Source organism: Schistocerca cancellata, chromosome 7, assembly GCF_023864275.1.
Source record: "Schistocerca cancellata isolate TAMUIC-IGC-003103 chromosome 7, iqSchCanc2.1, whole genome shotgun sequence".
In the NCBI taxonomy this organism is placed as follows: Eukaryota; Metazoa; Arthropoda; class Insecta; order Orthoptera; family Acrididae; genus Schistocerca; species Schistocerca cancellata.
The window spans coordinates 248,502,001-248,516,936 of record NC_064632.1 but is presented as its reverse complement, the minus strand read 5'-3'; the positions used below and the strand labels follow the sequence as shown (position 1 = coordinate 248,516,936).

Here is a 14,936-nt window from a genome sequence, read left to right as displayed (position 1 = left end):
AGTTTCCAATTGTCCGAGTCTTCGTCAGTTCTCCGAAACTGAGTACCTTTAAACACCTTATAGTACTTGTCTAATTTTTCATATTTCTTTTTCCCTAAACAGCCCTTTACTAATTTCCAATTTGCACCATGGTTCTGGCTCCTCCTGATTTTATCACACAATGATCTAACAACTTTTTCATCTGTGACCCCTTTAATATACCTCATTTTAAACTGTTTTTCTTCATTCTGATCAAAAATTTCTGTTTCCCCTCCTACTGGTAGCCTTGATAGAGCATCTGCAACTATGTTGTCAGTTGTTTTCTGTTACGGGGTATAGGAAACTCTGCAATAGCTTTAATTTTGTCTGGATCTGCCAAAATTCCCTTTTCTGTTATGACGTGCCCCAAAAATTTTAACTCTGGTATGCAAATTTGCACTTTCCTAGTTTTAGTGTCATTCCCCCTCTTCTAAGTTTCTCACATGCCTGTCTTACAAGCCCAACATGCTCATTCCAGTCTTGTCCCGTTACTAAAAAGTCATCTACATAAATCACTAATTTGGATACAAGTTCCTGCCCAAGCACATGGTCTAAAGCTCTAATGAATTCTGCTACCAATGAGTTCAAGCTAAAAGGGACTACACAATACTGATAGCAATGGCCATTGTAAAGAAAAGCAGTGTATTTCCTAGATTTGGGTGCCAGGGTACTTGGTGAAAGCCTGAGGTTAAGTCTAGACTTGACATTAATTTTATGTCCTTGAACATGTGCAACAGCTCATCAATGTTTTCAGGGTGGTCTGTTTCCCTGTATAAGATATTGTTTAAAGGCCTGGAGTCAAGAACTATTCTCACTCCTCCATCCCTCTTTGACACAACTACCAGTGAGTTATTATAAGCACTGATACTCCTTTCAATAATGCCACACACTTCCATCTTATGTAATTCTTTCTCAACTGCTGTAGGTTTTGCTATGGGCACACCATATGGTTTTATGAAAAATGGGTCATGTGGTCTTACTAGCAAAGTACATTCGTAACCCCTAACTTTCCCTGGAATGTTGCTAGAGACATCACTGATTCCCATAACAAAGACTCTAGTTCCTGTTTTTGCTCATCATTTAGACCGCTAGCTTCTGAAATATTAGTGTTTACCAGAGTGTTGAAATCTACTTCACTTAAATCTAGCCCTGTTATGTGTTTGTCAACATATCTTTTCTCCTTTACAAGATTTATAGTGTTAAATTTATCATTACACAAAACTGTATTTGATCTGACAAACTTGGTGGAGATACACCCCCCATTTGGTGTTGTTATGATAAGTTTTTGTCCTCCCCAGTCAAATCTTTCATCTACACTCCGAATCCATGACATCCCGAGAATACGGTCCTCACTGAGGCCTGGTATAATTAGGCATCCATGTGTAAATGTTACTCCCTCAATTATAAAAGATAACAAAGTTTGTCTTTTCACAGTTTTACTATGTTTTCCTGTAGCCCCTCTTATTTTCACCCCAATGACTGGCATTTCAATGTAATCTTTCTCGCACTTCAGCTTTTTGCTTAGAATTTCAGATATTCCTGACACCTGACTCCCTGTGTCTATAAGGTACTTGCCTTCCCAGGTACCAACTTTTGCTCTAATGAACGGACTACCTATGTCATAACATTTTTCAGGCTGAACATATTCATACAATAAATCATTTTGAATTTCACTGAAACAATGACTTTCTGACTTACAAGTACCTATATTACTGTCACCTTTATTATCTACGGTCATTACATTAACACACACATCATTAGCACTGTCGCTTGCATTGATAATTTCATTAATCCAAATATTTTCACCCATATAACATTGTTCACCACTAAGGTATTTATCCTTCAGTTGGTCAACAATAATATTTTTTAGTGTTTTGCCACCAATCAGGATATAAAATTTGAGACATATTGAGAATCATTTTTCTAAAATTGCTATCATTTTTAATTGCATCACTATTTAGCCACATATTATGAAGGAATAATTCACCTTTGTTCATTGCAAATGGTAGCCTACTTGCACAGTCAGTTTTACTGTTCAGGGAATCTTTATCAACTGTCCAGGTTCCTTCATAAGATGTTGCATTACAGAGCCTATTGATTCTGACACTGGCATTAACACCACATAAACTGTTAATAACATCCTTGGGTACATCTACAGCATGCATATCAGTTTCTCCCACAACAACTAATGCCTCCATTTCCTCTTTCAAGCAAACAAAATATTTTTCACCATCATCATGTATCATTAACTCTTCATTTTCCCAAATACTACAATCATCAACCTCTCTCTCCCGAAAACTTAAAACGTTGCTTTCACACCCAAGTGTATTTAATTCTTTGCTCGTTAAATCAGTGTCAACAATTTGCTCACTTGGTTCCCTCATCAGTACATCAATTCCTAAATCATTTACATCGTTAACCTGCTGGTCCTCTGACAAACTACAAGCTTCTGCCCATTCATAAAATTCAACTAAGTCAATTATTTTCTCTGGCTCTTTATTACAACTAATGTGTTCGTTCTTAACAGGTACTGTGTCTAGAGGGTAGTACACATTCATAAGATAACTGCTCATTACTTGAGATGTATCTCTTGGTGCAACGTAGTCACTGTTATTGGTCCATCTATTATCTATGATTTTTGCCCCTACCTTGTGGACTGACAATGGAGCGCATGCTAGTTTTTTACTTCATGACTTCCCATAGCATTTTGACTCTTGGTGTCACTATGTTCATGCCAATTCCTGTTTTCAGACTCCCTGTAATTACTTCTGTTCCAGTTGTTCCCAGATTGTCCTCTTGAATGGAAATTATAGTTTCCCCTTGAATGGAAATTATTATTAATATTGTGACTATTTTGTTCCCTATGATAAAAACTATGGTTGTTGGGCCTACTGTTTTCCCTCCTGTTAAAATTAGTGTTTCCCCAACTATGATCCCCACCTCTTTGTGCGTGATTGAAATAGTTTTTTGGTTTCCCCACTTTGTCTATAATCCTGTCAAGTTTGTCCACATAGTTTAGAAATTGTTCAATGTTGTCATCTGGTCCATACACTAGGTTCCATTGCACATCTGTTGGCAACTTTCTCTTTAAAAGCATCTATCTGTGTGAGCTCATCAAAGGGTTTATTCAAACGTACAAGTTTCTTCAGTTGATTCTTACAAAACTGTTTCATAGTCCCCTGTGTTTCTCTATAATTTGGTCCATTCAGGAACTCGCTCTTTATCCTGGCTTGTTCAGTTTCAGACCAGAACCATTGTAAGAACTCAATTTCAAATTTTGCATAAGACATGTCCATAGAAAAATTTTGATTGGCCCATGACAAAGATTCCACCTCCAAAAAATTTTTAACAAACTTAATTTTGAAATTTTCACTCATATTGGGCAAAAAATTGTCTCTACAACTCTGCAGAAAGTCAACAGGATGCAAACTACACTCATTAGAAAAGTTTTTAACTGGAATATTGGATAATAAGGTGTTCAAAGAAAAAGTTTTGGTAGCTACATCATTGCTAAATATTTCAAACTTCTGGTTTAACTCTGGTACTATACTTTTTAATTCACTAACATCTGTCTTAACAGTCTCGTGGAGTTTTGCTGTGTTGCTGACTGTTTCCACTTTATCATTCACAACATTTAGTTTCGAATCTACCCTACTTTCAAGATCTACTGCCATAGCTTTTACATTTACACAAACTGTATCTATTTGACTATTGACATTAACAAAACAGTTTGCATTTTTCTCTCTGTCTGTGACCAGTTCATTTTTTACAGACTGAATTCTGTTACTCAGACTAGATTTTACTTCTCCCACTTTAGATTCTACCGCCAAAATCTTTGTTTCTGCCTTGCTAAGTTTCTTGTCTATCTTTGATACATCGTTGCGAAGTTGATTACCCCAAAGTAAGACATTATCAAATTTTTTGTTCATAGCTCCTTCTAGACGCGACACTTTCTGATTTATAACCCAAAAACTGTCCGCGACCGTCCGGTTAATGTTTTGCAATTGATCTTCATTAGCTTGTAAGCGGGCTGCAACTGTTTGATTTAAAGCTAACGATTGTTCCATCATTTGTAACAGTGATTTAATGTCCGCCTTCTCACGTTCTGATGAATTAAGACTTTGATGCGCTTCTTTGACTGACTCATCTTCCGTTTTTATCGGCACGTCTACGTCCCCAAAGACTAACAAATTTTCACAATCCTGCTCGGATTCAGCACCACTTTCCTCTTTCACAATGGTCATTTTTGTGAAATTTCACTCACAAAATAATAAAAGGAATAAACAGCACTAAACAAATGTACTTATCTTTTCAGTCTGGGTCCTCACTTGTGTGGTTAGTCCACTTTACTGTTTCGTTTCGTCTCCCTTTACTTCCATGTATAGCACTTCTTTGTACCACATGGTCATTAGACTTCTGCAAAACAGATTTCGTCAAACCAGTACATTTAAATGTCTTAATCCTGGCAAAGAGCCGCCAGTTGTCACGAACCCACTCTACTGTGCAGGAAAAGTTATCTCCATAAGGACACCGTTACGGTGTGGCTAATGGCTGTATAGTAGTTTAGTAGAGCTGGCCATGATGTCTCCTTTGTTGATGCTGCTGAGTCTGCGTTGTCCATGTGGCTTCTCGTTGTCTAGGCAATGATTCCTTTGCTGCTCTGGGTCCAAGAAAAGGTGCGGGTTTTTTAATTATCTCTGGACTATCGAAATCATGACGCAGTATTCCACGGTTTCTTTGTATCGAAAACACACTTTTATTGTCAAAACTAGATACACAACTATACTCAACTGCAGCCAAAACTCAAGTGCCCGAAAACCCATTGTAGACCAAAGATCACGGTCATAAGCTACAAAGAACATACAATTCCAATATCGATTATTGATCTTAACACCTAACTTAGTATTATCTTAAGCAAAAGCTTTTATAACACGACTTTAGTGTATAATAAAATAAAATGATGTCTATTTGTCAGTTCCATTACAATTTTCATAATATTGTCATAAATCAGTAGAAAATATTTAACTTGGTTGTTTTAGACTCAAAATAAGAAACATAACAGTAATACCTGTAGAATGAACTAATCAGCTATAAACTTAATAATAAGTAAGAAAATATACAGCTTGTTTACTTTAGAGTGCCATTCAGAAATTCTTCGACTGTATAGAGACAGTTCTTCTGAAGTCACATTTTTTTCTTTTTCTGTGAATCCTTCTGTATTTCACTTTTAAGTTCTTAGGTAGCTTGTTGTATAGAACAGAACAGAAGTTTATTGTCTTGTGACATACAGTTTTAAGTCACTCACTTAGTGTACAGGAGACTCATCAAAACACAAAAACTGATTTACAATCTTTCTTATAATATCAGTAATATAATATACTGTATTGGATAATAATTAATTAAGCAATTAATAAATTTTCTTCGAAAGTTACAAACTTTTAAAAATTAACAGTCCAAAGTACTTGCTCTCTCTTGCGCAAATTTTCAGGTTGTCATTCGTGAATTCTTCTACTGAATAGTAATATTCCTGCACTAGTTTCTGATATAAGTTTTTTTTTCAGTGTTTCTGAATTTATGCTGAGGAATTCTCTTCATTTTACTTTGTTATAAATTTTCATACCCATATAATGTGGAGATCGAGCATAAAGAAGAGCCCCCATGTGCCCTACACTATTGTGTCCTGTACATAGACATTAATTATAGGGAGGCCTTCATAACTATGGGTCTGATTTTTTGTAAAAATATGTGTAAAACACACTGTTTTGTGATTATAAGTATGTGACACTAGTAGGATACTGAGCTCCAGAAATAGATATTTAAAGGTGAAGAAAAGGAGCACTTGACTCATTACCATAATTATTCCATTCTACATATCCTTCTGTCTGAGACACCCCAAAATGGAATGCAAAATTTGAGTGTCAACTGTGCAAGTGCAAATTATGCACATTCTAGTGTTGTCTATTTCACTGACTTTAATCAGGACATTAAATGCATAGCACAAACTACTCAGTCTGTTTACTAATTTATTTATGATCAGTAGATCAAAAAGAACATACAGAAACACAGATAAATAAACCAATCAACATGCAGGCAGCAGACAGAAGTGTGAACGGTAATAGAGGGTACAATGACAGAAGAAGTTACAGTGGCAGTACAATGATTTTACTTAATATCTTCCTACTGCATTCAAATTGATAGTTTGTGCTTTTTCTGTACTACATATATATTCATCTACACAAAGGAGACCATTTAACATGAAAGTTTCAGACACAGTAACCTAAAAGACCTCAATTATTTACGATGTGAAGTGAAGGTATTAAAAGCATGTCAAATTTTTACATTAATTGGTAAGCTGACAGATAATAGTGACAGATGCTTACTTTTTTACTATTAATTTGTGCATATATGATGGTTTAAAACTGATTTTTATCAATTTGATACTGTAAAACTGCCATTGTACTTGTTGCTCCCAACTGTTCGTGTTAAATATTAATGGAATTGTAAGTTTGTAACTAGAGAAGATTATGAACAGTAATGAGTCAACATTTTACTTTTTTCTTGAATATGCTGCAGCTGGGAACCATCCAAGTAAGTTTCTTCTGTCTTTTGCTTACACAAGTATTAGAGCAACGAGTTTTAAATAGTTTTCCTTAATAAGCTATATTTTGTTTCAATGTTCAGATAATACTATCTCAAAATTTCAGTTCTATGACAATGAATTTCTAATATGCACTTCACTAATTTTACAACACTGAATAAGATAAATGTATGCATAATACTCACTGTTTATTTGATGAAAATATCATCAAGCAATTGAGCTGATTTTTTAGGGTAGGAATGAGTTATATGCATGTTGGGTGAGTATTTGCTGTATAGAATATTATTCCATTTCCTTTTGCATACTAGTAACTTCATCATACAGCATAGGGAGACTAGTTATGTGCAACACACCATTACATTTTTCAAGCTGACTTTATGAGATACATTCCTAATTACAGAATAAGGTGTACAGAACTTATTAAAGAAATAACCAGTGACTTTATTCCAACTGAGATTTTTTATTTATTTTCTGTAGTTATTAAAATGTACTTGTAGGATATACAAGGGTGTGCTGAAAAGTAAAGTCTCTGAATTTTGTAAGCAAAAACTCTTAAAACTTTTTATGTAAGAAGGTTATTAACTTTCTACATTTTTATGTCAACATATCTATTTATCAACATTGTCCCATTGCGACAAACACATTTCTCTCAATGAGAGACTAGTTTGTTGATATTGTCACTGTAGAATGTTTGACTTTGTCAATGGAGCCACAACCTCACCTCTGCTTGCGCTACTTCATCACTATCAAATGGAAGTCCTTGAAGAGTCCTCGAAGATGTTCTCTAAGGTTTGTAAACAGATGAAAATCAGATGGGGCCAAGACAGGACATAATGCAGGATGATCAATGACAGTGAACCCGAACCATCAGATCATTGCAGACATTGTAGTGCTCTTGTGTGGTGTGGCATTGTCATGCTGAAGGAGAGGGAGCTCCATGTGTGGACAAACTCTTCGAATTCAAAACTAGGCATGCTGTTTCCCATGCACCGACATGGTTACATTACACACCACCATGTTACATGCTACAATCCAAAGCCTTCTATCGGCAGAGAGCTGCAAATATGTAGATGTGAAGAATAAAGTTGTAGAATGTCAGTAACATTTGTTTTATTTAAAAAGCTTTAAGAGTTTGACTCAATAAATTTGGAGCCATTACTTTTCAGCACACCCTCGTATAACGAAGTGTTTAGTTGTTGCGAACTAATGTAGAGTGAACGTAGTTTAAACCTGTTTGGTCCTTGGTCATAGCTCACATGGTTACCACATATTCTGTTTTGAGAGGTTTTTTCTATGTACTTCTGTTTGAGGTAGGAAACTTAGATGCCAGGGCCTAGTAAGAGAAAGGAGTGAAGGAACATCAGGGTTTAATGTCCTGTCATTGATGAAGTCATTATGAATGGAGCAAGGCCTTTTATTAAATGAGTTTTGTGAAATTTACCATAGAATTACAAAGAGACCATCTTGACATTTTCCATGTGTGATTTAGGAAATCATGGGAACCCTATATCTGGATGCCCAACAGGAATTTCAACTTAGCTTCACTCAAATGCAAGTCCAATGCATTAATTGCGCAACCTCAGTCAGTGTTTTTAATTGTAGTATCATTGCTGTACCATAGTCTGTTAATGTGGCTGTCAGTCTTCTATTATTAGTTATTATTGCCATGACATTTGAGGGCCTGTGCTGATAACTCTGTTATCTTCATAAATACCTCGGTGTTTAAGAAAATGGCAACCAGATAATGTTTCTCAGATCTGTCAGAAGTTTGTTGATTATCTCCATGAAACTTTACAAAATGGAACCATGAAAAGTCATAGTAGCTGAGAACTAGGATTGCGGGATTTCAACTGTAGGAAGGCTAAGCTGTCAGAAATCTTATATTATTATTTTTTCACATAAACTGTATGTAAATATACATTTTTTATTTGTTTGCATAACAAGCTGGATATGATGAACATTTTTGAACTGATTATTTGCAGCATTTGGCATGATAGTTTTGTTGCATCATCTTTCAATTAATGTAAATTTTAACATAAACAAAATTTTAAGTTTCATATCAGAAGACACAGTAGCAGTTCCCCTTAAGTAAGTGAATTACTATGCTTTTAGCATCTACACATGTGGTCAAAAATTGAATCATTTATTTTGTGAAAACATTGTATTTGAAAGTCCTGAATGGATACATATATGTAAAAATAAATGTAACTACTTGTGATATAGCTGAGATGTTGAACAGCTGACAAGAGCAAAATTAAAAATTTAGATGAGCAGCTTTCAGACATACCCCCATGTGTGTGTGTGTGTGTGTGTGTGTGTATGTGTGTGTGTGTGTGTGTGTGTGTGCTTTCTTTCCATTCCATTTGTGTATGACACCCAAAAAGAATGAGTGTGCTGTAATTAGCCTAACATTGTCCTCACAGTTCGTACAGCAGAAGAACTTGTTGGGGGTACTCTAACACACAAACAACAGTAGGGCCACAATGAACCAAAGTTTATTCTTCTTCCATGTACAAGCGAACAACAGTAGTGAACTTAGATACAAACATAGAAACAATCCAGCTACTGATGCAGGCAGTTGCTTAAAGTAGGCGGTTGCTGACAGTAGGTGTGAAAGCAAAATGAGAGCGAGTGCATGCAGCACTGCACTTGTAAAGAGAAGGTCTCTGGTACATGGTGTGCTGCATTCTGTACCATGTGCATAAGTCATGTGGCCCACTGAAGACAGCTTCTGGTGGCTAGCCTGCACAGATGACATTGGCTGAATATTCAAAGTGTAGCATCCCAGCGACCTTGTGCCACAGCACTTATCCAAGTATTAAGGACAGAGTTACAGCACCCCACTGAGGAAATGGTGCTCTGTCAATATGGGTGTTGGGACAGCAATTGAAACATCCACAGCCCCTGCAGAAGATGCTGTAGGTGATGGCGGTAACGGTGGAAGGAAATTCTGGGATGGAACTTGTGAGTAAGGGAGGAATTGGCACTGCCACGGACAAGTGTGGTGGTCGCTCCCCTGCAAAGTACCATACAAGAAGATAGGTGACAATGGCGTTACTTGCATTTTGGTGTCCAGTTCCCTAAAGTGGTGGAACTGTGCCAACAGTGAAGGCCTCAGTTAGGGTGCCAGGGACGCCACTGTTGGAAAGACCTGTAAGTACCACCCCAGCTGGCAGTGGAATCACCAGAGGCAAGATGTTGTGATATCTACAAGGAGGATGGGTTCCCCCCCCCCCCTCCCCACTGCAGGGATGTAATTTGAGGCCAGGAAAGATGCCAAAGGAGGAAGCGGAGCTGGCTGTGGTGGACTTGTGGCCCTTGCCATGGCGTGAGGACATAGCTGATCATGATGATGCACAACCAACCCATCACAGGTGCACACCTTACAAAGGCAGCAATCTCAGCAGCTTTAGACTGTGGCCAGAATCCACTTTGGTCAATAGGTGAACCACTGAGCCCAAACTGTGGAGCTAGGAGTGAAGGAAGATGAGTGTCGTTCCAATATGGATTGGTGGGGTGATGTGAGCAGATGGAGAAAGGTCTGGAGCTGGTGACCATGGAGTATCTCAGCCAAACTGTGATCCTCCACTAGCATAAACCTGTGGGAACTCAAGAAATGTGTCAAGGCGCCATCTGTGGAGGAGTCTATGATGTACTTCTTGATTTGACCCTTGAACATATGGACAAGATGTTCTGCCTTGCCATTAGTGTGAGGGTGAAAAGCAGGAGCAGTCATCTGAGAATACCTCGAGAGGCGCAGAAATTGTGGAAGGTCTGGTCTGCAAATTGTGTACCATTGTCCATCGCAAGCATATTCCAATAGGAAAAATTTTGGAGACAGCCGCAATCATAGTCACAGCCAAAATCAGAGTACAGTGGATAATGTATGGAAATTTAGAGAAAGCATCTACAACCAACAACCAGTAAGAATTTATGAAGGGTCCCACAAAATCAACATGGACACATTTCCACAGAAGCTACAGTGTGGGCCACGAAGAGAGTGTCTCCTGCAGTGCTACCTATTAGGTAGCACAATGAGAGCACATCGCGACAAGATGCACCATGTCACCATTGTTGCCAGGCCAGAACACACGCTGATGGGCCAATAACATGATATGCAAGACCCCCTAACATACCTGTTGTAAGAGCCAGTGCACATCAGGCTGTAGGCTGTTGAAGATCACAACACTGTGCAACAGCTGATCCACAGCGAAATGAACAGCACCATCAAATACTGAAAGTCAGTGATGGAGGGCAGAATTGTTACACTAAGGATAAGGAGCACTGCCCGGACATCTGTCTGCCCAACCATGCTGAATGAGGTGAACAACAAGATGCAAAACCAGATTGGCAACAACAGCAGATGTGTTCTTTGAACTCGTAATATGAAACCCATCCATCATATGCTTAACCTCAACATCTAAGTAAAAACAAAGGAATTCATACTGATCAAAAGTAGCATCCAGTCCAGTCAGAAGCTGGGACTGGGCATTGGCATTGGCATGTTGTGCGTTAGGCCAAAAAAGTATTTCATAGTTGGAGCAAGACAGAAACAAGGCCAAATGCTGGAGACGTTCTCTGCTCTGTCAGGAAATGAAGCAGAAGGATTAAACAATGAAATCAAGGGCTTGTTGTCAGTAATGAGGTGGAACTTAGACCCATACAAGATCACATGAAACTTTTTAATGGCATAGATGATAACAATTGCTTGCTTTTCAACTTGGGAATAGGACTGATGAACAGAGTTGAGTGTTTTTGATATGTAAGCTATTAGACATTTGGAGGAGGAGGAGGAGATTAGTGCCTGTTGACAACAAGGTCATTAGAGATGGCAGATATTTGGAACTGCCTTCACATCACTGTGTGAGAAAGGCCCCGAGTCCATACAGAGAGGCGTCTGTTACCAAAACCAGGTGGTGGCTATGTTGTAAAGTAGCCAAACAAGGAATAAAATGTAATTTAGATTTCAGAAACGTGAACATGTCCACTGAAAAGGAATGTTCTTCTGGAGCAACTCATGATGGGGATGGGCCAGTGTGGCCACACCTGGAATAAATACAAGATAGTAAGCAACTTTTTATGAAAATGTTTGGAGTTTTGTGATAGTTGTAGGAAAAGGCAGAGCTATGACATTGGTGACATGATGACATAATGGCTTAACACCATCCTGAGAAACCTCTAACCCAAAATACACAATAGATGGCTGAAAAAAGTGTGTTGTGGCCAAGTTACATTTCGACCCTGCAGTATGTAAAACAGTGAACAAAGTGTGTAAGTTACATAAATGCACTTCTACAGACGCATCTGTCATGGCGATGTCATCAAGATAGTAATGCACCATGGAATGAACATTGTCCAAACAATCATTGAAAAATCACCAGGTTACGTGCCACACTGAACAAGAGGTGGTGATGTTTTTAGAACTGAAGGGCATGTTACTCAGAGGGAGCCATTTAGAACTCTCCTCCAATGGAACTTGTAAATAGGCTTCAGATAAATCAGTTTTGGAGAGAAACTGGCCCCCAGTGACTTTAGCCAATAACTTGCCCAGACAGGGCAAAGGGTAAGTGTCAATGGTAGATTGAGGGTTAACTGAGACTTTAAAGCTGGTGCAGAGGTGAAGCCCAGCGGTTTTTAACTGTCACAAGGGAGGGTAGACCACTCACTTGATGTTACAGGCTGTACAATCAACAACATCAGCCTGTCCAGTTGATCAAGCAAAACCACTGGAATATGGTGCTCATGGAAAAAGCACTGCCATGTAGTAGGTTTCAGGGTATGTCGGCTGCAAAATTAGTGGTACAACCTAATTCATCCAAGAAAAGAGATGAGAACTCAGAACACAGAGAAGCTAATTGCTGGTTTGAGGGACCTGGTAAGAAATGAAAAAACCAAAATCATTGAAAGCATTTAGACCAAACAAATTATTGGTGCCAGCATCACCCAATATCAAAAAATTCAAGGAGTGAACTACATATTTTTACATATGGGAGCCGTAAATTGCCCCAAAATTAGAATATGCTGCTTGTTGTAACTCACCTAACATTGAGTAACTGGAGACAACACTAGAGATCCCAAATTGATATAAGTTTGTAAATTCAGTAAAGTCATGGCTTCACCTGTCTCGATGTGTAGTCTGAACACTTTGTCTATAACTGACACTTCGATAAACATTTTATTATGAGTCATTAGCACTGGAGACACAATTAATACATGCCATGAAACAGTATGGGCAAGATGCTCTGGTTGTTGTTGTTATTTGGCATCTTGCTGTGCAATACAGTGTTTAGGCAGCATTTATAAGGCTGCCACATTGTCCTCCCCCTGAGAATTGACTGACACCTGGTGACCAGGAACAGGAGCCACTTCAGCACTGTCACACCAAGCCTCAATCTGATCACTAGCAGCACAAGATATCTCATTAAATTGAGCAATAACTAAAACTTCACCCAAAGATGGATGTTTCCACTGTAGTGCATGTTGACACATCTTCTAGTCAGGAGGCAACCTAATGATGGTTCAGGGACCATGGAATCAGCACAGGAATTATGATGAGCATCAGTAAAAAACTGAAATTTGTGACTGGACCATGGAGTTCAGCTGTCCAAGCCCAATAGGACTTGTGGGGCTGTTTATGACAATGACAGAACTCTACACACACTGCAATGACCTGCAGGCGTGTGCAATGATATTTTGACAAACAATTTACACATTTTGTTGAGGGAAGTAACGCAGGTTCCTGGAATGGGACTAACTGGCACCCAATCTGAGAAAGGAACAAAGCCTTACACAAGTTTGCATCAGTGACACAAAAAGCAAGGAAGTGTTGCTGACACTGCTTCTTATAAGCCTCTCAGTCTTTGGTTGCACCTTTGTGAAGTTTTGCTATATTCACCTACAATGTTAAGTAGTCTTCCTACATCTTATATATTATTTGGGAGCAGTGTAGCATCATTGACATGTTGGATGTTGTTAATACTACAGATCTGAACATTTTGGAGATTTCATCTGAGCAGTCTGGTTTCAATATAATTTTTATGCATCTAAGATCATTCTTACCAGTGTCAATTTTGTTAGTAATTTGAATCAGTTTCTTATACCACACTCTGTCAAAGCTTTTTTGAATTAATAAAAGGCAGTCATGTGTTTACACACTGATCAAAGCAGTCTTGCACAGCTGCTAGACCTGTAGCCTCTCTTGTGTCAAATCGTTGTTTAATGTCAAACTGCAAGCCACTGAGAATGTTTTCACATTTCTTAAACAATCTTTGGTGAATAATTATGAGAAATATTTTTAAAACATGACTCATTAAACTAAAAGTGTGTGATCTTGTTATTTCCTTGCATTTGGTTTTTGTGGAGAGAAGCAAACATTTATAAAAGCAAGTGAACAGAATAGAGACCAGTATCATAAAACTTAAACATTGTTTGAAGGATTGCAATGTTTTTTCCCCTCCTTAGAGTTTGAACAACTCTATTGAGCTTTATAACATTTCATTGAAATTATAATGCCTCTTACGTATTTCTTCTTATATGACTCATGGATCTGTTGGATTTTTTCCCCATCATTACTTTCAATCTTCACATTTTTGCCTGCAAAATGAGACAACTGTAGTTCTTCCATACTAAAATTTGCTTTTCAGTATTGGACACTATCTAATATTGATCATTAACTATTATACATGGAAACTTTTTTCTGTATAAACCAATAGTTTCTTTTATTTTCTCCTGCACTTTAAAATCATTATGTCAAATGTTCCAATTAAAATTATTGTGTTCAGACAAAAAGAAAATAACTTTTTGGATAGCTCATCTATATTAACAGTACAGATCTGTGGTACTTAGTAGAATTAGCCTAATGGCCCATAGCAGTGTAGTGTGATCCTTAAATTTATAAGCAAGATGTAGCGGAGATTTTCCTCATCAATTTGTTTATCAGAATCTGGTAAGTGGCATGATATATATTCTACATCACTGTTATCCTATAATTTTAATACACAAAAACTGCAATTATCAGCAGATTTAATGCTTTTTGATTTAAGAAGGCTTCCTTTCTTAGGTTTATCCTCATTTAGTTTCTAGCCACCAAACAATATCTTCAACCATCTTAAAATCTGATGAAATATTCTTCCATTATCCCAGCTGAAGTTTTGTGAAAGCTTCATCTGTAGTGGCTTTGAATATGTCACAATAACTGATAGTTCACCATTTCTTGAAATTGCTGTTGCTCATTTTCAGGACACAGCGGAAACAAGAACACTGTAAAAGAGCAAAGTATCACTGTATTGTGTTAACACACTGTAACTCACTCTTTCTCATT

General features: G+C 37.7%; 1 protein-coding gene across 1 annotated transcript in view; it reads left to right on the top strand.

The window, feature by feature from the left end:
* The window catches only part of LOC126092720 (uncharacterized), a 271,027-nt gene that overhangs the window by 166,365 nt on the left and 89,726 nt on the right, over positions 1-14,936 (top strand). Inside the window, exon 15 of the mRNA XM_049908444.1 lies at positions 6,592-6,606. Coding sequence (XP_049764401.1) covers positions 6,592-6,606 — 15 coding nt within the window. The remainder of the gene's footprint in view (positions 1-6,591; positions 6,607-14,936) is intronic.